The sequence below is a fragment of the Corythoichthys intestinalis genome, chromosome 1 (assembly GCF_030265065.1).
Source record: "Corythoichthys intestinalis isolate RoL2023-P3 chromosome 1, ASM3026506v1, whole genome shotgun sequence".
Classification (NCBI taxonomy): Eukaryota; Metazoa; Chordata; class Actinopteri; order Syngnathiformes; family Syngnathidae; genus Corythoichthys; species Corythoichthys intestinalis.
Window position 1 is genome coordinate 82,719,623 of NC_080395.1, and position 25,653 is coordinate 82,745,275.

General features: G+C 42.1%; 1 protein-coding gene across 1 annotated transcript in view; it reads right to left on the minus strand.

Moving 5' to 3' along the window:
- LOC130922677 (docking protein 4-like) overlaps nt 1-25,653 on the minus strand; it is an 86,219-nt gene that overhangs the window by 6,502 nt on the left and 54,064 nt on the right. Inside the window, exons 6-8 of the mRNA XM_057847592.1 lie at nt 9,643-9,832; nt 6,403-6,544; nt 4,212-4,323 (exon numbers count right to left, since the gene is read on the minus strand). Of these exons, the coding sequence (XP_057703575.1) occupies nt 4,212-4,323; nt 6,403-6,544; nt 9,643-9,832 (444 nt within the window). The remainder of the gene's footprint in view (nt 1-4,211; nt 4,324-6,402; nt 6,545-9,642; nt 9,833-25,653) is intronic.

Here is a 25,653-nt window from a genome sequence, read left to right on the forward strand (position 1 = left end):
GATTCGGCGACATCGCCGTACGCAGGCTTGGGCGGAAGGGTAGGAAGCGTCTCCCTCTTGGCTGGCAAACAGGGGCGGTTGATAGCCGAAGACAGTGTGAAAGGGAGACAGGCCGGTTGCAGAGCTGGGAAGGGAAACTAGGCAGGAATCTGGGAGAATGGGCACAAAATCCTCCACTAGTGCTTCATCATTCTGGAATACTCAAGAGAGGGCATCGGGCTTTGCATTCCGGGAACCAGGGCAGTAAGAGAGGGTGAAATCGAAACGTGTGAAGAATAGGGACCACTGGGCCTGCTGTGGGTTCAACCGCCGAGCTTTTCTAATGTATTCAAGGTTCTTGTGTTCGGTCCACACCAGAAACGGAACGGCTGATCCTTCAAGCCAATGTCGCCATTCTTCCAGAGCGAGTTTCACAGCCCTCAGCTCGCGATTCCCAATGTCATAATTCCGCTCTGCCGAGGACAGTCGGCGAGAGTAGAAGGCGCACGGATGTAGCTTGTCGTCCGATGCTGCGCGCTGTGAAAGCACTGCCCCGACCCCCACGTCGGACGCATCCACCTCTACCACAAATTGTGGCTCTGGGTCGTGCATTAGGAGGATTGAGGCAGAAGTGAAGCGTGCCTTAAGTGTCTCGAAGGCCTTGTCGGCTGCTGGAGTCCACCTGAACGGAACCTTTGTGCTGGTAAGTGCAATGAGGGGAGATGCCACTGTGCTGTAATTCCGGATGAATCGTCTGTAGAAGTTGGCAAAGCCCAGGAATTGTTGCAGTTTTTTGCGGTTCTCCGGTACGGGCCAGGATGTAACTGCCGTCACTTTTGCAGGGTCCATCTGAACCCTTCCCTCTGCCACTATCTGTCCCAGAAATGATACCAACCTGGTGTGGAATTCACATTTCTCTGCTTTGACAAACGGAGTTTTCCAGGAGACAGCGCAGAACATGCTGGACATGATTAATATGGTCAGACATGGTTTTGGAAAATATGAGTTGTCATCTAAATACATAAACACAAAGATATTGAGCATGTCTCGAAGGATATCATTTACCAGGGCCTGAAATACTGCAGGGGCATTGGTTAAGCCAAAGGGCATGACTAAGTACTCATTGTGTACTGAGGGCGTGTTGAATGCCATCTTCCACTCATCGCCTTCTTTCATTCGAACCAGATGATAAGCGCTCCTCAAATCCAGTTTAGTGAACGCAGTGGCACCTTGGAGAAGTTCAAAAGCAGATGACATGAGTGGCAGGGGGTAGTGGTTCTTGATGGTTATGTCATTGAGTCCATGGTAATCTATGCATGGGCGGAGAGAGCCATCCTTATTCGGTACAAAGAAGAATCCAGCTCCAGCAGGACAATGGATGGATTAACCCGGCAGCTAGTTATTCATTAATGTACTTCTCCATGGCGCTTCTTTCTGGTGCAGATAAGGAATACAGACGGCTCTTTGGTGGCACCGGGCAGGAGGTGTATGGCGCAGTCATATGGTCGGTGAGGGGGTAGTGAAGTGGACTTGGTTTTGTTAAAGACCTCATGGAGTCCATGATAGCAGGCAGGCGCGTTGGAGATATCTGAAACAGGACTGACAGGTTCATGGTTAACAGGACTGACAGGTTCAGGGTTGATGGGTATGACCGCCTCCTTTAGGCAGGTCTGGTGGCATCTCCTGCCCCATTCTCGTACCACTCCAGATTCCCAATCTATGTTAGGGTTATGCTCACGCAGCCTCGGATAACCAAGGATGAGAGACTGACCTGGTGAGCGAAGCAGATGGAACTGAATGGACTCGTGGTGGTTTCCGGACAGAAGCATGGTCACCGGGGCTGAGATGTGGGTCACTGTGCCGAGTAGATGTCCATCCAGAGCTTGGGCAGGAACAGATGGGGAAAGTTGGTGACGCCGAATGCCGAGCTGCTGGGCCAGATCCACATCCATGATGTCGGCCTCCGCTCCAGAGTCGATGAGAGCGGTCAAGGTATGGGTGGTGTCAGTCAGCAGGAGGCGAATCTGGAGCAAGGGTTTACGAATGGGGGGAGACTGAAGACACGTTGAGCTCACCCGAATCTCCCCGACGTCTGGTGAGCTCTGGCTTTTGCTGGGCAGGTTGCGATTCGATGACCTTCACCCCCGCAGAACAGGCACAGATTAGAGATGAAACGTCGCTGGCGCTCTTCAGGAGTTAGGGCAGCACGGCCGATCTCCATGGGCACAGGCTGGTTTAAATGAGTTGGAGTAACAACTGGAAAAGGCTGAGAGGCAGAGGGTGCGTTCCGATGTCCCCTCTCTCGCCGGCGGGTCTTAATCCGACAGTCAGTGCAGGTTACAAGGGCAATGGCTTCATCAAGGGTGCTGGGTAGATCATAGAAGACGAGCTCATCTTTGATGTAGTCCGCCAGGCTGTGATAGAATGCGCCGATCACGGCTTCCATGTTCCAGTCGCTGCGCCTCACCAGAGTTCGGAATTCAATCGAATACTCCGACACTGACTGATTGCCTTGACGGATGGTCATAAGGGCGCGGGATGTCTCAGAGTTAGAAAAGCACGGGTCAAACACTTTGATCATTTCATCGGCAAAGGCATTGAAGTTATTACAAGCTCGTGTTTGCCTCTCAAATTTCGCTGTTCCCCAAAGCCGAGCCCGACCAGTCAAGTGGGTGATGACGTATCCAACTTTGGCCCCTTCGGTTGAAAAGGTCCGGGGTTGCAGGGAAAATTGGACTTTGCAACTTGTCAGAAAGGCTCATACCTGAGTTGGGTCGCCGTTAAAGCGTTCGGGGTTTCCAATCTTGGGCTCGGGAGCGTCAATAGCCAAGGCTGGGTTCGCCGGAACTGGGGCTTCTGGAACCAGACCATTGGATTGTGGTGACGATGGAGTTGCCAGGTTGGTGAGAGTTTGGATCACCTGAGTCAGTTGTTCTTGCTGTTGCTGGTGTTTGTTGCCGATCTGGATTAACGATGCGATGTCACCAGACATCCGGGCGACCTCCTCTTCCGTTTGGTCAAGACGGTCCAGGACAGAGGGTTGATACGCTGGTTCCATTCTGGTCAGGTCTTACTGTCATGTACGAGACGGAGGACCCAGTTGCGTATCGCAGACACAGGATTTTATGTATTTTGACAGGCAAAGGAGACAATCAGGTCAAGCGGTAATGGCCAGTTGGCATGCAAACATATGCTGAGTCGCGCTGACGACCTGACACTGAATGTTGTCTGTTCAAGGCTTATATAGTCTTCTCAGTTGTTCTTTGTGACATAATAACGTGTACACAGTACATGTGACAAAACCCTTGTGATGCATGAGTGTGATGCAATATGCTGAAACATTAATAGCTGCAACATTAATACATGCAATATGATGAAACATTAATAGCTGAAACATTAATGCATGACATTGACAGTGACTTTAACTGTAAAAGACTGCTCAATGAGAGAAATGGCATTTTGGGGTCACAAAGCTGTTTACTCACATCATCAACCTCAGTGCGTCTTGTGGCAATAAATCTGAGAGTGAGATCTGATTTTTTTTGTCATTTCCTCCTTTTCTGCCAAGGCTCTTCCAGCCAATCAGCGCATCGTTGTCAAAGAGATGACAACAGAAGTGAGAACATGGAAGATATTTGACTAAAAATGAAACAGAATTTAGCGATAGAATAGTAGCGCATAGCGATAGATCGGCGATTCATACAAATGATGAATGTTGAAAAAAAGTTTGGGGTATTTTTCCCCGTTTTTTCGTTTGTCCGTGGGTCCGCAGAGAGGTGTGCCGTGGTCCGGTTGTGGACCGCGGTCTGCTAATTGAGGACCCCGGCAATATAGCCTAAGTGACTTTTTTCAGTCCTTTAAAAAAAAAACTTAAAGCAAAACTAAGGGACTTTCAGTTTTGGCAGGTGGACAAAAGTGTTTTGCTTTAAGGAAGACTGCATTTCCCATGAGGATCAACGCACAGTGTCGTAAAATCCTGATCTACCGGTTGCCTGAAGTTGGACTGACTGACATTTCTGTTTCCAGCGGCTGTGTGAAGGATGAATAACTGATGGTGAATTATTGATGATTCATTGAAGATAGAGTGCGAGTGTTGTGTCACGTGTTCTCTCAATGTGTCAACCCGGTGATTGGCTGGAAATATGGCTGAGTCATGACATACAGTTGACGAATTATGGAAATGTTTACAGTCGATGGATAGAAGGATGCTTAAATGTTAGTGGGCACCCTACCAGAATCCGTGTCAAACTGGCTTCCCATAATATGGTGCCAGTAGGCTGATCTGGGCAGAATGGCTTTAGGGGTGGTTGGGTAGGTGTTCGCTTCTGAGCCTTGAAACATCAGCTGGAAGTAAAAGAACAAAACACATTCACGGGAGCACTACACACATAAAAGTATTGTGCCAGATTTAACTCTGAGTAAAATGGTCTGAACTACTCAACTCATCAATTTATATTTCATTCTCAAATGAGATAAGCTGCCAGACGCCATTTCTCCTGTTGGAGGGTTCACAGCAGTGACGTGACACAACACCCCAACCCATGTGATTGGCTGTAAAAGAGGGCGACATCTGATTGGCTGGAGACTGGCTCCTTATAGAAAAAAATGCATGTTTCTCGACAGCCTGAAATGAGTCTTAAAAAGATCCTCACACTCGTGAGTGTGGATTAAAAAGCATGGTAAAACATGCGTATAAAAATTCACACACACATTTAATTAGTGTGTGTGTGTCATGTCAGATGTGTGTGCTTTGAAAATTTGTGTTTCTTGCCAAATGTGTTTATAAATCCCACAATGGGTGTGTCTCTAGTGTTGTATTTGTGTGTGCATGCAAATTTTTGTGTGTGCCTGTTTATTATTAAGCTGTCCTTAGTCTGCTAAATTTCTGAGAATATTTACTATAATTACAACATCACAAGGTCTGATGAATGAACCAGTCGTCATCGGATCAATATTTGTAGCGCACATGAAAACAGTGCATCTGATCATAATTTTAATCCGAAAATTGAGCGGATTAAGAATTTTTCCCCATGCAAACATAGACAGTGAGACGGAAAAAAAAAGTGGTTTCCCACAATTTATTTGAACTGAAAGTAAAGTAAAATAACGTTATACTTTCTGAAATGTACCCTCTAAAACAGGGGTGTCCAAACTTTTTGCAAAGGGGGCCAGATTTGGTGTGGTAAAAATGTGGAGGGCTGATCTTGGCTGACGTCTCCTACATAGAACAATATATTTAAGCAAATTTTAGCAAGCCATTCTGTGTGTCACATTTGCTTTATTATTTTTTTAAATTAATAATTTCAACAATCTCGCAACTATCCTTTTTGGCATTCTCTTTCGACTCTCAGGCTCTTGCGAAATACTGCTGCTGTGAAATTAAACTAGCTTCAAGTTGCTTCAATTTCTCGCTGCGTATATTCCCTGTAATCTTGTCGTTATGTCAGCATGTCTTGTTTGGTAATATCGCCTCACATTGAAGTCTTTAAAAACAGCGACCGTCTCTTTGCAAATGAGGCAGACACAGTTGTTGCGTATTTTACTGAAGAAATAATCCAATTTCCACCTATCCTTGAAGTGTCGCCCGTCGCAGTCAACTTTCTTTTTTTGGTTGATTGTCGCAATTTTAGGAAATTGGAAGTAAAGGGTCACACGGGGTAATGTGAGAGTGCTGCTGCCTTTTAGTGGGTAAATGAGGAGCAGCATTTAGTGTGTAAGCTACTTCATATGCTGGTAGCAATACTGCTGACCAATTTATTAAGTCTGTGTGCGGGCCAGAAGTTATTGATTTTATGACAGAGGCTGGGGGCCGGAGGAAATTTGACCCCGGGCCGCATTTGGCCCCCGGGCCGGACTTTGGACATGTCTGCTCTAAAATATTGAACTTTTCCCACAACATTCTAATCATGGAAATGGACTTTCGTGGTCCAAATTACTATCTATGTGGCATAGATGACACTTTGATAGTTTGTCATGAAAATTTTGGACCATCAGTTTCTTGACTCTCACTATTATTATTGTACCCCAGCTTGTTGTCTCAAATTTTATCCACAGTGGAACTCTTAAATCCACTGTTTTGGCCAATTTTAGATATTTGAATTTAAAGTTGGCGAATTCAATTCAAATTTATTTACATAGCCCTTTTACAAAATCAGAGAGCTCCTCAAAGTGCTAAGCAACAAAGCAAAATACAGTACATAATACATCAAAGGCAGCAGAATACAATAAAATTGAGGAGGAAAAAACAATGCATCACGCTAAAACTCATTACAGCAAATAAAACAGGTAAAACACATTAAAACCTTAAAAAGCCTGTCTAAAAAAGTAGGTCTTTAACCTAGATTTAACCATCAGTGATGGTGCAGACTTATAAGGATGAATAAAGAATTGTAAGTGTGTATATGTCATAGCAAGGGTTCTCACTCTGTTTTTTTTCTCCACCTCCAGCAGAACGTTCTTGTGCTGCTCAGCAATTGCCAGTGTGGAAGAGTGAACCATTTGATATATCTGCTCTCCGTCTCTGGTCTTGAATATGTAGAGACCTTCACCGGTGTCGGTGTCCAGCCTATGCATTCAAATATTGATTGCAAAAAGAAAAAAAAGGACACAGGTTAGATTTTCCTAATTATTACAGAAAATTCTTTTTCATTTTTGTTCTCTGGTGCTAATTTCCCTTTTAAATATGAGAAGAGAAAGTCTGTACATGTTGCTGTTACAGTATGATTGGTCTCGTATTTCGTACATTTCGTATGTGAAATATTTAGCCTTTCTGATTGGCTATAAATGCATACTGAAAATAAACCGTTGAGGCCAAAAGCACAATGTCCAGTGTTGTCAGTAACGCGTTACTGTAATCTGATTACTTTCTTTCAGTAACGAGCAATCTAACACGTTCATTTTTCCGAGCCAGTAATCTGATTAAAGTTAGTTTCTTTAGTGTCTGTGCGTTACTATTTTGTTGTTGCCTCATACTGTATGTAGAATGAAGAATACTGTAGTCATGTACAAAGAGCATTTGAATAGAAAATACTGCTCTTGAGTTTGGGAGTGACATCACATCTCACGCTTTCTCATCGGAAAAAAACTGGTCACGTGTATTACCATGCTGTATGCGCGCCGTCTGCCACAGAGCGTGGCTATCTATCAGGATGCTAACAGTAAAGGAGCCGGAGAGATACAACAAACGGCTGCATTTGCTCACTGGCGATACAGCCATTACATTACTACATCACATATCCGTCCAGTAAAGATGACAAAAATATCTCTGCGCGTTGCAAACCGCGCTGGTTCAGAAAGACTGTCGACTGCTGTATACTCGACATCCAATTCAACAAGGAAGCACTTGGAATTACAGCACAACGCGTCGCGAAAAAAACTCGACACAAAGCCGACAGCTGACAAGACAGCCGGCGCTTCTACAGTTTGCAACCAGCCTTTATAATATGTGTAATTATGTACATTTTATAGTTAGAGTTTGTAATCGTAGGCGGAGTTTTACATTTGTGGGACTGGGGGGAGAAGCATGTTGAAGACTGAAACGAAAGTCAAAAGTTTGGACACACATCATAATTTTTGCGTTTTATATATCTTCACTGCTATTGTAAATTCTCACTGAAGACATAAAAACTATGAACGAACATGTGGAATGGCAAAAAAAAGTGAAATAACTGAAAACAGGTTTTGTATTCTACATTCCTCAAAGCATCCACCTTTGAGGTGTCTCCAAACCTTTGTTTACTGTGTGAATATATATATATATATACATACACATCTTGATACTGTTGGAGTTCAATCAACTGTTCAAGTTGTTGTTGGTAGCGTTTGAAAGCTTAGGTTTAAAGAAATTCTAAATATCCATCTTGTCTCCTCTGGTGGAGTTTTGGCTAAACAAATCAAAGAATAGTCTCAAGGTGCTAAAACATGATCTGTTCGAAAAAGTATTTTGACCCAATATGAAAACTACGTTGTAGTATTTTTGTTAATTTCATTAATTTTTGTTGTTTTATTGCTTTTATAGACAACATTTTAATGGCTAGTTCTTTATTTCAAAGGGGAAGTTCAGAATTTTTTACATTAGGCTTAATCTTGGAGTTAGTGGGGATTTAATTAGTCGTTGGACTTTATTTAAGCAAATTTCGTGCAGTTTGTCAGTTATTTGTTAGTTTTAGGGCTCCGGAATGGCTAAGCTAGGACTAATTAAACCTCCGCTAACTCAAAGATTAAGCCTTATTTGAAAAACTCAATTACACGTGATGAAATTTTTCTGTCATTTTTATGTTGAGGCAGCAAAAGGAGAAAAAATGGTAAAAAGTAACTGATAAGTTATCAATAAAGTAACTAGATTACTTTTTTAGGTGTAATCAGTAATTAAATTACTTTTTTAAGTAATCTGTGACAACACTGACAATGTTGCTTTTACAGGTTGCAGTGCTGATTTATATATAAAATACATCTGTATAGACTGATTCTAACTTTTGTGTGTATTGGTTCAGGCTGCACCGTTCAATTCAAACCTTTGTTTAAAAAAAAAAAAAAAAAAATATATATATATATATATATATATATATTTTTATTCCAGAAAAATGTCTGGATTTTATGAACAAATTTAAATGGCATTATTTGTACAAATGTACAAATATGTACAAATAATATTAACATGATGCACAATAAATACAAGCTTGTTAATCACCTCTTAACTATACAGGAATTCAAGAAAATAAACATTTGTCTTAAGGCCACTCAACATTGTCTAAATAAAGAAATTAAATATAACCAAAAAAAAAAAAAATTCTTTGTCAGGGAATAACAAAAATAAATAAAAATGGAGCTGTCCTTTAGGTAAAACACTACAACAAAAAATGAAAGCTCCTTTGTAAGCTGCTTTATGACGACATAGAAATAAATGAAAATTGGGGGTAAGGGGGTAAACCTTGGTTTACTGCATTTCTCACAGTTAACTTAACGTTACAGTACAAAACACATACAGGAGGACACTTCTCTCTAAGGAGCTTCCTATTTAAGTTTTGCTGGTCAAGTTCAGACAGTTTGATGTTATGCTAACTCTGATGCAGGTCGGATTTTCATTAGCAAAATTAGTGGTGTATTCCCCACTTCCGCAACATTGACGTCTTTTTACATTTCTTACTGTGGCTGCTGCTGGCTGGGAAAAAAAACGCATAATATCCCTAATATCTCTATTATGTATTGTGTGTGTTTGATACACTGCCAATGGGAAAAATCAAATACTTGTTCTCCCCACTGTATATCGGGGGGCTCAAGTCATCAGCCAATCAAATGTGCGTTTAGGAGGGAAAAAATGGACCGGCACATTCAGCAAGCGGAAACAGGTACATGTAAGTCTGCACATAATAAAAATATTAATTGACTTAATAACGGCAGGCACAATTCTATCCTTACAACATATGGGAAGACAATCTGAATGACCTATATAACTGAAGTCATTATACTGTATAGCGCAAATAAGGTTGCTTCAAAGTTGACGGGGCCAATTTGAGCATCCTGAAAAGTAGTGTTTGGTCCCTACCGTCCCTATGCAAACCTACGCCCTTGTTTTAACAAATGCTCTCTCCATCCTTAAGACTGCAATCAAAAACATCTGTGATCAGAAAAATACTGAATCAGATTATATGCATGGTGTCTTACCTTCCTGTTTCGAAGGTAAAGCGAGTGGCATCACGTCCATACCGTCGCAAGGAGCAAAGCGGCCAGGTGACCAATTTGGTTCGGGGATTGTGAATGTCCCAGAGGTAAATGTTCTCATGAGTGATCTGCATCATGAACTCTCCATAAATGTCCAAATCGGGGCAGGGTAGGAGGAATACACTGAAACGTTCTTGGAAGAAGCAAAGCACAACATGTTATGGAAATTGTAAGTGCTAAATTGGAAAGGCTAAATGTCCTTATATTGCAATCATTTTTGGTGAGGTTTGGAGTTATTTATTAGTCTACTCAACATCTTAATTCACTGATAAACCATGAAGGTGGAAAAGCGCTATATAAGTATAAGGCCATTTTAACCCATGCGTAAAACTTTACAGTCTACGATGCGCTGAAACAAAGGCCATATTTACATTGCAAGTTAAAGGGTATGAAAACGCAAAGGGGGTGTGAGACATCAATAGAACCGTTATGTGCCAAGATAACAAATATTGATAAAGTTAACAAAAAAATCAATCACATTAATGAGCAATTATCGAAAATAGATCGAAAATGACGAACATTACTGAAAGTGTTCCGGAAACAGCTGAATGGGGCGGAGACGTCATAACAAGGAAACAAAAGGTCGAGGCAGATGCCATCGTTGTTTATCGACGAGAGAGTTGCGTTCGTGTTTTATCAAAAAATCGCTAAAATGGTTCAAACCTGTCATGCTATGTGGTTTACAAATAGCCATTTGTCGCAATGTAGTCCCATGAGTTCCCGAATGCGAGAAAAAGAGCTGGACTACGCAGACAATGAGTAAAGTTCGTCAGTGCTAAGAGGGCTAATTTTGCAATTTTACAGGGAAACGGGAACCTGACAAGCCAGAAGATGTGCCTACAACCTCAAAGAAAACAAAATGTATGCTACTTCCCAATCACTAAAGACCCACGAACTGCGAAGGAGTGAATTCGTGACCCGTATGTGAATAAATCGAGTGATTCGAGCATGTCTGTGGAACAGGAATATCAGCTTGTAGTGATCGCAAATCACGGCGACTTACACGTACATTTGAGACAACAACTCTACCGAAGTTCTGGATTAAAATCATTTCGGAATATCCCGACATCACTAGGAGTGAGCTGAAAACTGCTACAATTTCCAACATCGTGTATTTGTGATGCTAACTTCTCTCACTTTCCCATCTTGGGACCATCTCGTCTCAACGAAACAAACTCAGCCCTCCCACTGATTCAGCGGGTGAGTTGTATTTTTTCCCTGCACTTAACACGACGGGGCTAAAAACATATGCTATTTTATATTTGCTGTATTTTTCTGCCACACATTGCCGGTGTTCTGACAAAGTTGGCATGCGCGTAACGTTAAAAAGGACCGCGAATGCAGCGATTCCTAAGTACACACTACAAACTTTCTTTAAAGAATGGAATATTAACTTCCATTTGCCACAACAACTGCACGTAGCCCTCTCACTTAACGACTTTGCTGTGTCGTTAAGCGTTAATTTACGCCATTTCCGTGTTGCACATGTATGTTTGTGATGTAAATAGTTTTTTAGCACCATTGGATAACATTGAGAGTCCAACTGAATATAAAAGTGGGACACCGGTCCGCGAAAAAAAGACCCAAATTACACCGGTCCGTGGTGCAAAAAAGGTTGGGGACCCCTGCTCTAATCCCATTCATATTTGTGTTGGTTGGCAGAGCGAAACCGATGATAGCATATTAAATGATAATTATTCTATACATTACTTTATTTTGCGGTCACGGTGTATCAGCTTCACAAAAAGAAATGCAAAACGTACCATTTGGTGTTTCCCACACGAACTGTTGTCGGGGTTTCATCAGTGTGATTGCTCCCCTCAATGATCCTTTCATTAGGCTGCATTGGCTTTCGTATGGGCTCAAATTGATAACCCAAAACACCAAAGAAAGGTTCATAACTCTCCTCGTCACCATTAGAAGAATGTTCGTTTCGTCGGATTCGTCGCTGCAAATAGAAACAAAATTGTCCGCCATCATCGCCGCCATTCAGTACTAAGCACTGAGCCGGCTGTTTCCCGAAAGTGACGTCACCTACACAATATGCTAGATTTCCGGCATCTCGGGGGCGGTCCTTTTAGCTTGACAATCGACCTAATTTCTATCATTTTCTTGGTGTTGCGATGTGTGTAATTACACGGAGTGGCATGATATGAATTCAAAAGGCATGCGTTGATGGATAAATGATGGAATATTAGCATTTCCCCAGGTGTTGTCATACCCTTTAATTTCGATTTCTTTGCCCATATATGACAGACATCGGTTTTCTTAATGCAGTGTGAACAGTCCAGTTACAATTTATTCAAAACCAACCTGGGCTTATTCGTATGTGGATAAACATTGGAAGTAAATCCAACACCTCTGCAGTCTGAACACATTTCCACACAGTGGGGTGCAGACATCCACGCCAGGTGGTGCTCAGACACTGGTCCTTGCCCTCTTAACCGAACAAGTGCCCTTATCAAGGTTATTAAGTTGTGGTCATTATTGTTAGTAATGCGTGTGCCCTCCCAAGCGCCGCAGCCAGAATCACTGTGAGAGCATCCTCTGTATCTTTCAAACGCGTAAACACACGCCCTCCTGTGAACGCGCAGCGCGGGACACGAAGGCAGATGCAACACCGACAATTGATAGCTGCCATTCACGCCCTCTGTTCGCTACAGCCAGCAGCTCCTATGCAAAGGTAATACATAATGAGTCGGATCTCAAGTGAATGTGTGTACCTCCATAAACTCGAAGTAGCGTTTGTCTCTGTGCAATTCCCTAAATTAGCCTGCTACACAGTCCCACCTGTTAAACAAGTTAGGCTAGCCGCCCGCCATAATTCAATTGATAAATGGAACGTGGCGACCAGCACTCAACCAGAGTCGGTAGAAAAAAACGAAATAAAAATATATATTATAGCTCAATATTTAGTCATGTGCTTACATGTTTAATAATAGTACTTCTACTTCAGGAGAATGAGAATGCGTAACAAAAACTACTAAGAATCCAAATAAACACACACTCAAATATATATTTGAGTGTGTGTAGGAGAAAGTAAATGATATGCTCAAAGAAAACTGTAGTCTCCCTTGTTTGAGTATGGGCATACAGATACACTGTTATACCAAAAGCAGGCTGTAAGCAAATATAAAATTAGCTGAGTGGTATGTGTGCCCGGTTATCATGTTACCAAGCAGACTTATTCATATTGTTGTTGTTTTTTGTTTTTTTTTCATATTCTGTATATTTACCACTTGCAGCAGCAATAATTTCTCGAAAAGAAAGATAAAAAAAAAATGTTAAAGGAAAAACAGCTGCAGCAGGCACCCCAAGGAAGCACATTTCTTCTTTCTTGGTTTACGCAGCCACCAACCACCAAGGAAGATGAAAGGTCAGGACTTTTAAAGGGATCCTCTTCCTTAAATACATGTATCCATCCATTCATCCATCATCTTCCACTTGCTCCGGGGTCGGGTCGCGCGGGCAGCAGCTCTAACAGGGAAGCCCAGACTTCCCTCTCCCCAGCCACTTCAAACAGCTCCTCGGGCAGGATCCTAAGGCGTTCCCAGGCCAGCCGAGAGACGGAGTCTCTCCAGCGTGTCCTGGGCTGTCTCCGGTGCCTCCTGCCAGTGGGACATGCCTGGAACACCTCTCTGGGGAGGCGTCCAGGAGGCATGTGAACCAGATGCCCGAGCCACCTCAGCTGGCTCCTCTCAACGCGGATGACCTAGCTTCTCACCCTATCTCTAAGGGAGAGCCCGGACACCCTGCGGAGGAAAATCATCTCGGCCGCTTGTATCCGGGATCTTGTTCTTTCTGTCACGACCCACAGCTCGTGACCATAGGTGAGAGTAGGAACGTAGATCGACTGTTAAATCGAGAGCTTTGCCTTTCGGCTTAGCTCCTTCTTCACCACTACGGACCGGTGCAGCGTCTGCAGTAATGCGGACGCTGCATCCGCCTGTCGATCTCTCACTCCCTCCTACCCTCACTCGTGAACAAGACCCCAAGATACTTGAACTCCTCCACTTTCGACGGGATCTCATCCCCGACCTGGAGAGGGCACTCCAACCTTTTCCGACTGAGGACCATGGTCTCGGATTTGGAGGCGCTGATCTTCATCCAAACCGCTTCACACTCGGCCGCAAACCGTTCCAGTGAGAGTTGGAGGTCACGGCTTGATGAAGCCAACAGCACCACATCATTTGCAAAAAGCAGAGATCCAAAGCTGAGGTCTCCAAATCGGACCCCCTCAACGCTTTGGCTGCGCCTAGAAATTCTGTCCATAAAAGTTATGAACAGAATCCGTAACAAGGGGCAGCCTTGGCGGAGTCCAACCCTCACTGGGAACGAATTCCACTTACTGCCGGCAAAGCGCGCCAAACTCTGACACCGGTCGTACAAGGACCGAACAACCAAGGGGCTCGGTACCCCGTACTCCCGGAGCACCCCCCACAGGACTCCCCAAGGCACATGGTCGAACGCCTTCTCCGGATCCACAAAACACATGTAGACTGGTTGGGCGAACTCCCATGCACCCTTGAGGACCCTGCAGAGTCACCAGTTTTGCCCAACTCTTGTCTTATCAGGAACTGTATTTCCTGCTCTCATTTTGCCTCTGCTGCTTGTCTTGTGAACGACTGACAGTGCTGTCCTGCTCTTCACTTTTACGATCTGGTTCAAATTGGAACGGCAGAACCGACGACATGTTGGGGTACCTAACGAGTGACACGCTGGAAGCCCAGTGACGTCACGCACTGCGACGTAACAAGAATGGCAACATATCACTTAAAATAATTTTACAAACTTTATTAAAAAGAAAATTTTAAGAGGGGTTTTCATATCAAATTATTATAACTAGAGATGTCCCGGTTGATCGGGTCTGATCACGTCATTTTCAAAGTATTGGAAACGGCAAAAAAAATATCGGCCAAGTATTTGATACACTGTCAATGGGAAAACCCATTGGCAGTGTATAAAATACTTGTTCTCCCCACTGTATATTTTTTAATTAAATCGTTTTCTAATTGTATTTAACGTTACAGACATAATATGTTACACTTATCCAGATTCTTTAGTTCAGGCTTACGGTAGGGTTATCAAATTTATCCCAATAACGACGGTAATTAATTTTTAAAGAAATGTATCATGTTAAAATATTTAACGCATGTGCTGCACGACTCACTCACGCATTGTCGCATTCCATCTGTAATGGCGCCGTTTTGCCAATATAGAGAGCTAAAAGGCAGTGTAAAATGAGTAGAGTGAATTTTGGCAGCCTTTGGAACCTTTTTTTAATTGGCTAAAGCCTTGCAATCTCTCTCCCTACTATTAGAAAGATCATGGGAAGCAATGTGGGAAAGCAAGGTAGCAATCGATCTTTTTCTTAACACCTTGGATTATATCCCATCGCAGAGAAGATATATGAATTGGTAGCACTACGCACAGTCGTGGTTTCACTTGTCATGGTTCCACTTCCCATCATGCATTGGGCATGGCCTTCAGTATCATTTACTGAAAACTCAACAAATACACTAGATGGCAATATTTAGTCAAAATATACAAAGTCTTTCTATCCGTGGATCCCTCTCACAGAAAGAATGTTAATAATGTAAATGCCATCTTGAGGATTTATTGTCATAATAAACAAATACAGTACTTATGTACTGTATGTTGAATGTATATATTCGTCCGAGTTTTATTCATTTTTTTCTTAATGCATTGCCAAAATGTATATGATCGGGAAAAATTATCGGGAATGATTGGAATTGAATCGGGAGCAAAAAAAAAGCAATCGGATCGGGAAATATCGGGATCGGCAGATACTCAAACTAAAACGATCGGGATCGGATCGGGAGCAAAAAAACATGATCGGAGCAACCCTAATTATAACTCATACTAACATTTATCTTTTAATAATTAGTTGTCTTAAAGATCGAGGATCACTTTAAAGTTTAGAATTTAAAACTGAACTGTTCACCTAATTTTATTGAAGTGTTTCAAAAGCTGTCACAAAGCATTTTGGCACTACTTTTTCACGAATGGAGCTTTTATTTATTCCCTAACCCATATTGAAAAAGTTGTCGCTGTTAAAGTCACGAAGACAAGGCCACATGTCAAACGTGCCACATTTGAGACACTTCCATGTTTGAAGATTTTTTTCTAAAACTCGCAACAGTCATAAAAATTGGTTGTTCTCATGATCCAATGTGAATGTTGCTGTATATTTTGTCAATATCGATGTTTCTGTTGTGTAAATATCATTTATGTTTAGGTGTGTTTTACAAATATGAATATGCTTTGTAAAAAAAGAATCAATGTATATTGTGGATGTTTTGTTTCTGTATATCTTTGAATATCATATGAAATTTGTCCATATTAACATAGAAAAAACGTTTGGCCTTTCGGTTTTATGCAAGATCTCCCCTTCCATCCGACTTTGTAGAGCACATTGGATTCATGGTTTGCATTCATTTTGCTCTGTCATAAGAAATTCTCTGAGAAAACAATAGAATAGAATAGAATAGAATAGAATAGAATAGAATAGAATAGAATAGAATAGAATAGAATAGAATAGAATCAGGGGTGCTGGAAGTCACCTATTATACTTTGGTGAAAAAAGGAGAAAAACATGTCTTATATGGATCTCTTTCCAATGCTGCTAAATCAGAATAAAGAAATTAACCCCCCCCCCCCCCCGAAAAAAAATGTTTTAAACAAGCGGCGCTTCTAATTCGCTGATTTTTTTTTTTTTTTTTGGGAGGGGGGCGGTCCCCATTAACCGCGAAAAACGAGGAATCACTGTACTGTATTGAAATGCTTATAAACAGTGCCTTGCAAAAGTATTCGGCCCCCTTGAATCTTGCAACCTTTCGCCACATTTCAGGCTTCAAACATAAAGATATGAAATTTAATTTTTTTGTCAAGAATCAACAACAAGTGGGACACAATCGTGAAGTGGAACAACATTTATTGGATAATTTAAACTTTTTTAACAAATAAAAAACTGAAAAGTGGGGCGTGCAATATTATTCGGCCCCTTTACTTTCAGTGCAGCAAACTCACTCCAGAAGTTCAGTGAGGATCTCTGAATGATCCAATGTTGTCCTAAATGACCGATGATGATAAATAGAATCCACCTGTGTGTAATCAAGTCTCCGTATAAATGCACCTGCTCTGTGATAGTCTCAGGGTTCTGTTTAAAGTGCAGAGAGCATTATGAAAACCAAGGAACACACCAGGCAGGTCCGAGATACTGTTGTGGAGAAGTTTAAAGCCGGATTTGGTTACAAAAAGATTTCCCAAGCTTTAAACATCTCAAGGAGCACTGTGCAAGCCATCATATTGAAATGGAAGGAGCATCAGACCACTACAAATCTACCAAGACCCGGCCGTCCTTCCAAACTTTCTTCTCAAACAAGGAGAAAACTGATCAGAGATGCAGCCAAGAGGCCCATGATCACTCTGGATGAACTGCAGAGATCTACAGCTGAGGTGGGAGAGTCTGTCCATAGGTCAACAATCAGTCGTACACTGCACAAATCTGGCCTTTATGGAAGAGTGGCAAGAAGAAAGCCATTCCTCAAAGATATCCATAAAAAGTCTCGTTTAAAGTTTGCCACAAGCCACCTGGGAGACACACCAAACATGTGGAAGAAGGTGCTCTGGTCAGATGAAACCAAAATTGAACTTTTTGGCCACAATGCAAAACGATATGTTTGGCGTAAAAGCAACACAGCTCATCACCCTGAACACACCATCCCCACTGTCAAACATGGTGGTGGCAGCATCATGGTTTGGGCCTGCTTTTCTTCAGCAGGGACAGGGAAGATGGTTAAAATTGACGGGAAGATGGATGCAGCCAAATACAGGAACATTCTGGAAGAAAACCTGTTGGTATCTGCACAAGACCTGAGACTGGGACGGAGATTTATCTTCCAACAGGACAATGATCCAAAACATAAAGCCAAATCTACAATGGAATGGTTCAAAAATAAACGTATCCAGGTGTTAGAATGGCCAAGTCAAAGTCCAGACCTGAATCCAATCGAGAATCTGTGGGAAGAGCTGAAGACTGCTGTTCACAAACACTCTCCATCCAACCTCACTGAGCTCGAGCTGTTTTGCAAGGAAGAATGGGCAAGAATGTCAGTCTCTCGATGTGCAAAACTGATAGAAACATACCCCAAGCGACTTGCAGCTGTAATTGGAGCAAAAGGTGGCGCTACAAAGTATTAACGCAAGGGGGCCGAATAATATTGCACGCCCCACTTTTCAGTTTTTTATTTGTTAAAAAAGTTTAAATTATCCAATAAATTTTGTTCCACTTCACGATTGTGTCCCACTTGTTGTTGATTCTTGACAAAAAATTAAAATTTTATATCTTTATGGTTGAAGCCTGAAATTTGGCGAAAGGTTGCAAGGTTCAAGGGGGCCGAATACTTTTGCAAGGCACTGTATGACTATACTAAATATAGAATGGTACGTCTTGAAAATTACCGTTAGCTCTTGAGACCAAAGCTTTTGCAATGCATTTTTCCTCAATCCTGCCTGTTTTCCAGGTTTCCCTCCCCAACATGCAGGAATCAAATTATAAGGGTTTTCGGGAGGAGGTTAAGAGTTTTTAGAATATGAGAGGAAATTTGATGTTGATTTCTTCAACTTCGCCGTCAGTGATTGCGTCATCTGCTGGAGATTCTCCTCCAGCTGATAAATGTGTAGTATAGCAATATTGGGAAGAGTTCCACCGTCATCAGCCCATAAATTGTCCTCAAAACCATCTTCCGGGAAAAAGAAAACTTTGCATTTGATTCAATGTCTGAATCGCGGAAGAAAAACGAGTTGACAAATTTTCTGCTGCATAAATACGTACAATAGCCCGTGACTTAACAGCTGCTAGCAAACAATGATTCGCCATGCTGTTGAATTGGCCGAGTGTCTTCGGAACTCCTGCGGCGTGGGCAAGTAAAATCAGCTTTTCTTCATTTGATACGGAAAATATGTAACGGAGGGTGACAGGTTATTTCTACTTATACTTACACTATATAATAATAGAAAAAAACAAAATTAAGGGTTTTCGGAATGCAACATACAGTGGGGCAAATAAATATTTAGTCAACCACTAATTAACAGGGGTGAAAGTGGCTAGAACTTCTTGCCGGAACTTTCCGATGTGAAGATCGCCACAGAGCCAGAAATTTTATTTATTTATTTATTTCATTTTTGGTGGGTAGGGGTCAAACCTCTTCAACTACTAAAATGCAAAGAAAACTGTTTTAGCACAGTTATTTCTATAACACATACAAAAACTGATTTTCATTCAAAATTCAAAAATTCATTCAAAATATTTTTTCAATGATTTGCAAAATAAAAGTTAACAAAAACAGCAATAACCCAACCTCCATCTCCTAATTTCCTCACATACTAAATGCCAAATCTCAATTTTAACTACTTAAGAACATAGGATGTATCTTAAAATTGAAGTTAATGTAAACGTTTACTTTCTGTATTTTTTTTAATAACAAAGATATAAGTAACATACATTCAGAAAAATAAGTACAAATGACATATTATGCAGAATGAAATGGAATATATTTTGAAGATCGCGCAAACATTGACTTTTTTAAATCATAAGGAAATGAATAAATAGTCTAACATAAATGAACAAATATAAGTCTAAAGTGCACATTGACAGCTAAGATGTTCTGAACCATCAGAGCAAATAAAACTATATATGATAAATAAGACTCCTCAACTCTTTCATTGCTTTAAAGATTTGATTTATTTTATCTTGTACTGCCCTTTTATCGTCACAACAATTCAACCTTTCTTTTTGCTGTTCCAGAAAACATGCACATTTGAACCTATATCTGCTGATCACATGTCAGTATGTCAGCCAATTGAACCGATAAATGAGTCCAGGCGTTTTGCTTTGCTGCGTGCATTCGCACATTGACGTGACTCATCATCGTCAGACTCATAACTGCAGCAGCTGAGGAAACATCCAAGCCGTCCGTGGAATAAAATAAATAATAAATATTGGTGGAAACGGATTACGCTACACACGCACTTTATTATGCTTGTTGTTAAGACTTGTGTATGTAAATCTGATTCAATTTTCAATTCAATTTTATTTGTATAGCCCTCAATCACAACAGATGTCTCGAAGGGCTTTACAGAGGCAATATGATACACAATTAGAAATGAAGCAACAAAGATGAATAGATACAGTTAAAGTCCTGGGTATCCCCTATCCTTAAGACCCTCCATGCCGGCAAGGAAAAACTCCAAAAACTCCAGAGTCAATTGGGAGAAAAATGAGAAACCTCGGGGAGTACCACAGTCAGGAGAGATCCACTCCCAGGACGGATAGACAGGAACCCCAGAACTGCTAATGGGAATTAGCAAGCGAAGTTACAGTCCGTAAAAATGCAGTGGAGTAAAGGAGCAAGAAGAGGTCCATCTAGCCAGATGAGACGGGGGTAGCAGCGAGGACGTCTATCCAGCCAGGGGTCTGGACAGTCAGGAGGCTGCAGCTGAAAAATAGCCCCTCCCCAGAGGGAAGGGGGGAAAGGGGACACCGGGTGACTAGTGATGAAGAGATTAGACAACTAGATATTAACATTGGAAAATAGAAATAAAGTAAGACAAGTGGTAGGTAGAGTAAGAAAAGGAGATAGAACTCAGCGGCTGTACTTCCCCCAGCATTATAGCTTCTAGTGCAGCTTAGACTAAACTGTGAGTCTACTCCGACTTCAACTAGTCTAACCATAAGCTTTGTCGAATAGGAACGTTTTTAATCTAATCTTAAATGTGCAGACTGTCTCGGCTTCTTTAATACTAGCTGGAAGCTGATTCCATAAAACAGGGGCTTGGTGGCTAAAGGCTCTAGCTCCGACAGTACTTTTATAAACCCTGGGAACTACCAGTAGACCTGCATTCTGAGATCGGAGTGTTCTGTTGGGGCGGTATGGAACCAGAGCATCGGTGAGATAAGATGGCCCCAACCCATTAATGGTCATGAATGTAAGAAGGAGTATTTTAAATTTAATTCTAAACTCGACTGGAAGCCAGTGAAGTGCCTGGAGCACAGGGGTGATGTGCTCTCTTCTATTGGTTCCTGTTAAAAGTCTTGCTGCTGCGTTTTGGACTAGCTGAAGACCTTTTAGAGAACTTTTAGGACAAGCTGCAAGTAGGGAGTTACAGTAATCCAATCTCGATGTAACGAACGCGTGAATTAATTTTTCTGCATCGCTTTTAGATAAAATATTTCTAATTTTGGCGATGTTGCGCAGGTGAAAGAAAGCCGTTCTACAGGTTTATTTAATGTGTGCTTTAAACGATAAGTCAGGGTCAAATAAAACTCCTAGGTTTTTAACTGTGGTGCTGGAGGCTACACTTACATTGTCCAGAGTGACTATCTGGGCAGCTAAAGAGTCTCTCACACTTTTCGGGCCTATTATAAGGACTTCTGTCTTTTCAGGGTTAAGTAGAAGATAGTTAGTGCTCATCCAGGTATTTATATCTCGGACGCAGGCGCTTAGTTTATCCACTTGCCTGACCTGCTCAGGTTTAATTGATAAATACAGTTGTGTGTCGTCAGCGTAACAATGAAAGTTAATGCTATGTTTTCTGATGATATTACCTAGAGGAAGCATATACAGCGTAAACAAGATGAGCCCGAGGACCGATCCTTGCGGCAGACCATAACTAACTCTAGAGTACGATGATGATTGCTGGTTTACATTGACAAACTGGTACCTATTAGATAAATATGATTTAAACCAACAGAGGGCTGCTCCTCTAATGCCTATGTCACATTCTAATCTCTGCAATAAGATATTATGGTCGATTGTGTCAAAGGCTGCACTCAGGTCCAACAGAACCAGGATCGAGACTAATCCAACGTCAGCGGCAAGTAACAAGTCATTAGTTACTTTAACTAATGCAGTTTCAGTTCTATGATGAGCTCGAAAGCCAGACTGGAAATGTTCAAATAAACTATTGTGCTGTAGGTGCTGACCACTCTTTCAAGGACTTTGGAGAGAAATGGTAAGTTAGAAATAGGTCTATAATTGGCCAAAATAGCAGGATCAAGAGTAGGTTTTTTCAAGAGCGGTTTAATAACTGCATATTTAAAGGACTGCGGCACGTAGCCAGTAACTAATGAGGTATTTATTATATTTAAGATAATGTCAATAGTTAGAGGCAGGGTCTCTTTAAAAAGTTAGGTTGGGATTGGGTCTAGGAGGCACGTTGATGGTTTGGAGGACATTATAATTGAAATTACATCGATTTGGTCTACAGTGGTAAAGTTATTTAATATTTTAGAGGGGTTTATAGGAGATTCTGAATTCTTTGTCTGCACTTTATCAGACCTAATAACTGGGAGTGATTCATTTATTTTATTTCTAATAGTTGCGATTTTATTGTTAAAAAATTTTAGGAAGTCATCACAGCTAAGGGTGGTTGGGATATAAGGTTCTATTGAGCTGTGACTGTTTGTCAGCCTTGCTACAGTGCTGAACAGAAACCTAGGATTATTTTTGTTTTCATCTATTAAGGATGAGTAATATCTGGTTTTAGCCGTACGCAAGGCCTGCTTATATGTCACTAAGCTGTGTTTCCAGGCAGAGAGGGTGTGCTCTGTGTTGGAATGGCGCCAAAGTCTTTCTAATTTACATGTCGATTGTTTAAGAGAGCGTGTTTCAGCATTATACCAGGGAGAGGCTCGTCTCGGCTTGACAAACTTTAATTTGGGGGGAGCGACGACATCGAGGGTAGTACGAAGTGTAAACATAACACGATCAACAAACTCGTCATTAACAGCAAGGCCGGACATTATTCCTTCATAATTAGATGACATGGAGGCAAATATAAGCTGAATTATCTGTTTATACTCTGAAACAGAGCGATCACCTAATGTCCTTTTCATCTGAGTTCTAGTCACTAGTGGCGGATTATCTTGAAGCACAAACTGAAAGGTAATTAGAAAATGATCAGACAGTACGGGGTTGTGGGGATGGACACTAAGATCACTAATCTCCGTACCGTAGGTTAAAATCAAGTCCAGGGTGTGCTTGTGACTATGAGTTGGTTTATTTACATTTTGAATGAAGCCAGTCCCATCTAGTAGGTCATTAAAGGCCTTACCAAGGGAGTCACCTTCATCATCAACATGTATATTAAAATCCCCTACAATTATAATTCTATCCCAGCTTAGCAAAATACTAGATAAAAAGTCAGAGAAATCTAACAAAAACTGTGAGTAGGGACCAGGGGGACGGTAAACCACTATGAAGAGAACTGGTTTTTGGTTCTTCCAGTTAGCATCTATAATTGATAGTGCTAGACTTTCAAAGGAGTTATAAATGTAATTAGCTTTACTTTTTGGGCTCATACCTAAACAAGAGTGTGATAATACTGCTACCCCCCCTCCACGGCCCGTGCTTCTAGCTGTGTGAAAATTCACGTGACTTGGGGGTGTGGATTCATTAAGTCGAACAAAGTCATCCTGCTGAAGCCAAGTTTCAGTCAGGGCCAAAATATGAATATTATAATCCCCAATTAAGTCATTAACTAACAGAGATTTGGGCGAGATTGACCTGATGTTTAATAATCCGCATTTTATATATTTGTTAAGAGCTATTTTATTTTCACTGCTATCAGGGGCTATATGTATTAAATTCTTTGGTCTCGTTCCTATAGTACTCTGTTTTCCCCTGTTCACTATACGAGGCACGGACACAGTCTCTATCGTCTGTCCTGAATGTTGGATTTGTGACAGCTCGGAAAGAGGCGAGTGATCACTACTAACAGAGTTGTGTTTTACACTACAACACTGCGCCCGGGCCCCCACTCTGAAGTGTCACTTTGGGAGACTAAGTTTGGCGGCCAAATTTCGAGTTAAGAGAGCAGCACCGTCCCAAGTCAGATGAATGCCGTCTCGGCGCATGAGCCCGGACTTGCCCCAAAACGCGTGCCAGTTATCAATAAAGACTATATTGTTTTCTGGGCACCATCTTGACAACCAGCAGTTAAATGATGAGAATCTAGAGTACATCTCATCATTGACCAAATTAGGCAGAGGACCAGAGAAAACTACGGTGTCCGCCATCGACTTAGCAAGTTTACACACCGAGGCTACGTGTAATTTAAGCACCTCAGACTGTCTCCGCCGGGCGTCGTTACCGCCTGCGTGAATCACGATACGGCGGAACCTCTTCCTACTCTGCTTTAAGAGCCTGAGGTTTCCTTCGATGTCACCGACTCTGGCCCCTGGGTAACACCTGACAGACACCGCCGGGTGCTTCACGTCTCTAACTATGGAGCTTCCAATTACGAGAGTGTCTGGTTCAGCCGGTGTGTCGCTGACGGGGTCAAACCTATTGCTGACGTGAAGCTGCTGGTGCACTAAGGTTGTGCGTTTACCACTGCGCTTCCCCCATACAGTCACAAATCCATCCTTAATTTCCCCCGGCTGCACGGGGCTCGCTGGGGGGCTAACTGCGCTAGCATTCCTACTACTGCAAGCACGACCTGCGGGCCCTGCCACTACCTGGCTATAGCTCGGACTAGCTTTCGTCTCTAGAGTGCAGAGCTGTGCTTCTAGCTCAGAAACCCTGGTCTCCAACCCTGAGACTAAGCTACGCTTCCTACAGCTACTACTGTCCTCGACGAAGGAGCCAGGGTGCTCGCTATACATACAGCACACTGAGCAGAAAAGACGGGAGGAAGAAGGCAGAGGGCTAGCCATAGCTCGGATAAGCTAGGCTAGCAAGATAGAGCTAAAGAGGAGAGTAGAGTAGTTTTAATCCACGACCTGTTAAATCGTGGGATAAAACAAATTAAGGAGCACTAGGAGAGCCGAACCAGCCTGGGATCGATTCTACGATGTGTCCGTGGGATAAAACAAATTGAGGAGCACTAGGAGATTAGCGACTAGTAGCAGCGCTAACAAACAAACAAACGATACACTCACCGGATGTGACGTCACCCGACTCGATCACTCCTACCACCTTGATGTTGGTAGTTTTTCTTCTTGTAGATGAAATGCATGTGTGGCAGTCTAGCATTTTTTTAAATTTATTTTTTGCTTAGCGTTTTGACAGTTGCCGTCATATTTTCGTAATCAAAGCACTGTGTAACGGAACAGCATTGCCTTGCCTTCATATTTTCGGAATCAAAGCACTGTGTACCGGAACAGCATTCCGGCCCTGAATCTTATACCGGAACTGCGTTCTGGCCCTGAATCTTATACTGGAACTGCGTTCCTGACTGTTCTGGCCCACTTTCACCCCTGTAATTGTGCAAGTTCTCCCACTTGAAAATATTACAGAGGCCTATAATTGTCAACATGGGTAAACCTCAACCATTAGAGACAGAATGTGGAAAACCCCCCAGAAAATCACATTGTTTGATTTTTGAAGAATTTATTTGCAAATCATGGTGGAAAATAAGTATTTGGTCAATACCAAAAGTTCATCTCAATACTTGGTTATGTACCCTTTGTTGGCAATAACGGAGGCCAAATGTTTTCTGTAACTCTTCACAAGCTTTTCACACACTGTTGCTGGTATTTTGGCCCATTCCTCCATGCAGATCTCCTCCAGAGCAGTGATGTTTTGGCGCTGTTGTTGGGCAACATGGACTTTCAACTCTCTCTACAGATTTTCTATGGGGTTGAGATCTGGAGACTGGCTAGGCCACTCCAGGACCTTGAAATGCTTCTTACGAAGCAACTCCTTTGTTCCCCTGGCTGTGTGTTTGGGATCATTGTCATGCTGAAAGACCCAGCCACGTCTCATCTTCAATGCCCTTGCTAAGGGAAGGAGATTTTCACTCAAAATCTCTCGATACATGGCCCCATTCATTTTTTCCTTTACACAGATCAGTCGTCCTGGTCCCTTTGCAGAAAATCAGCCCCAAAGCATGATGTTTCCACCCCAATGCTTCACGGTGAGTATGGTG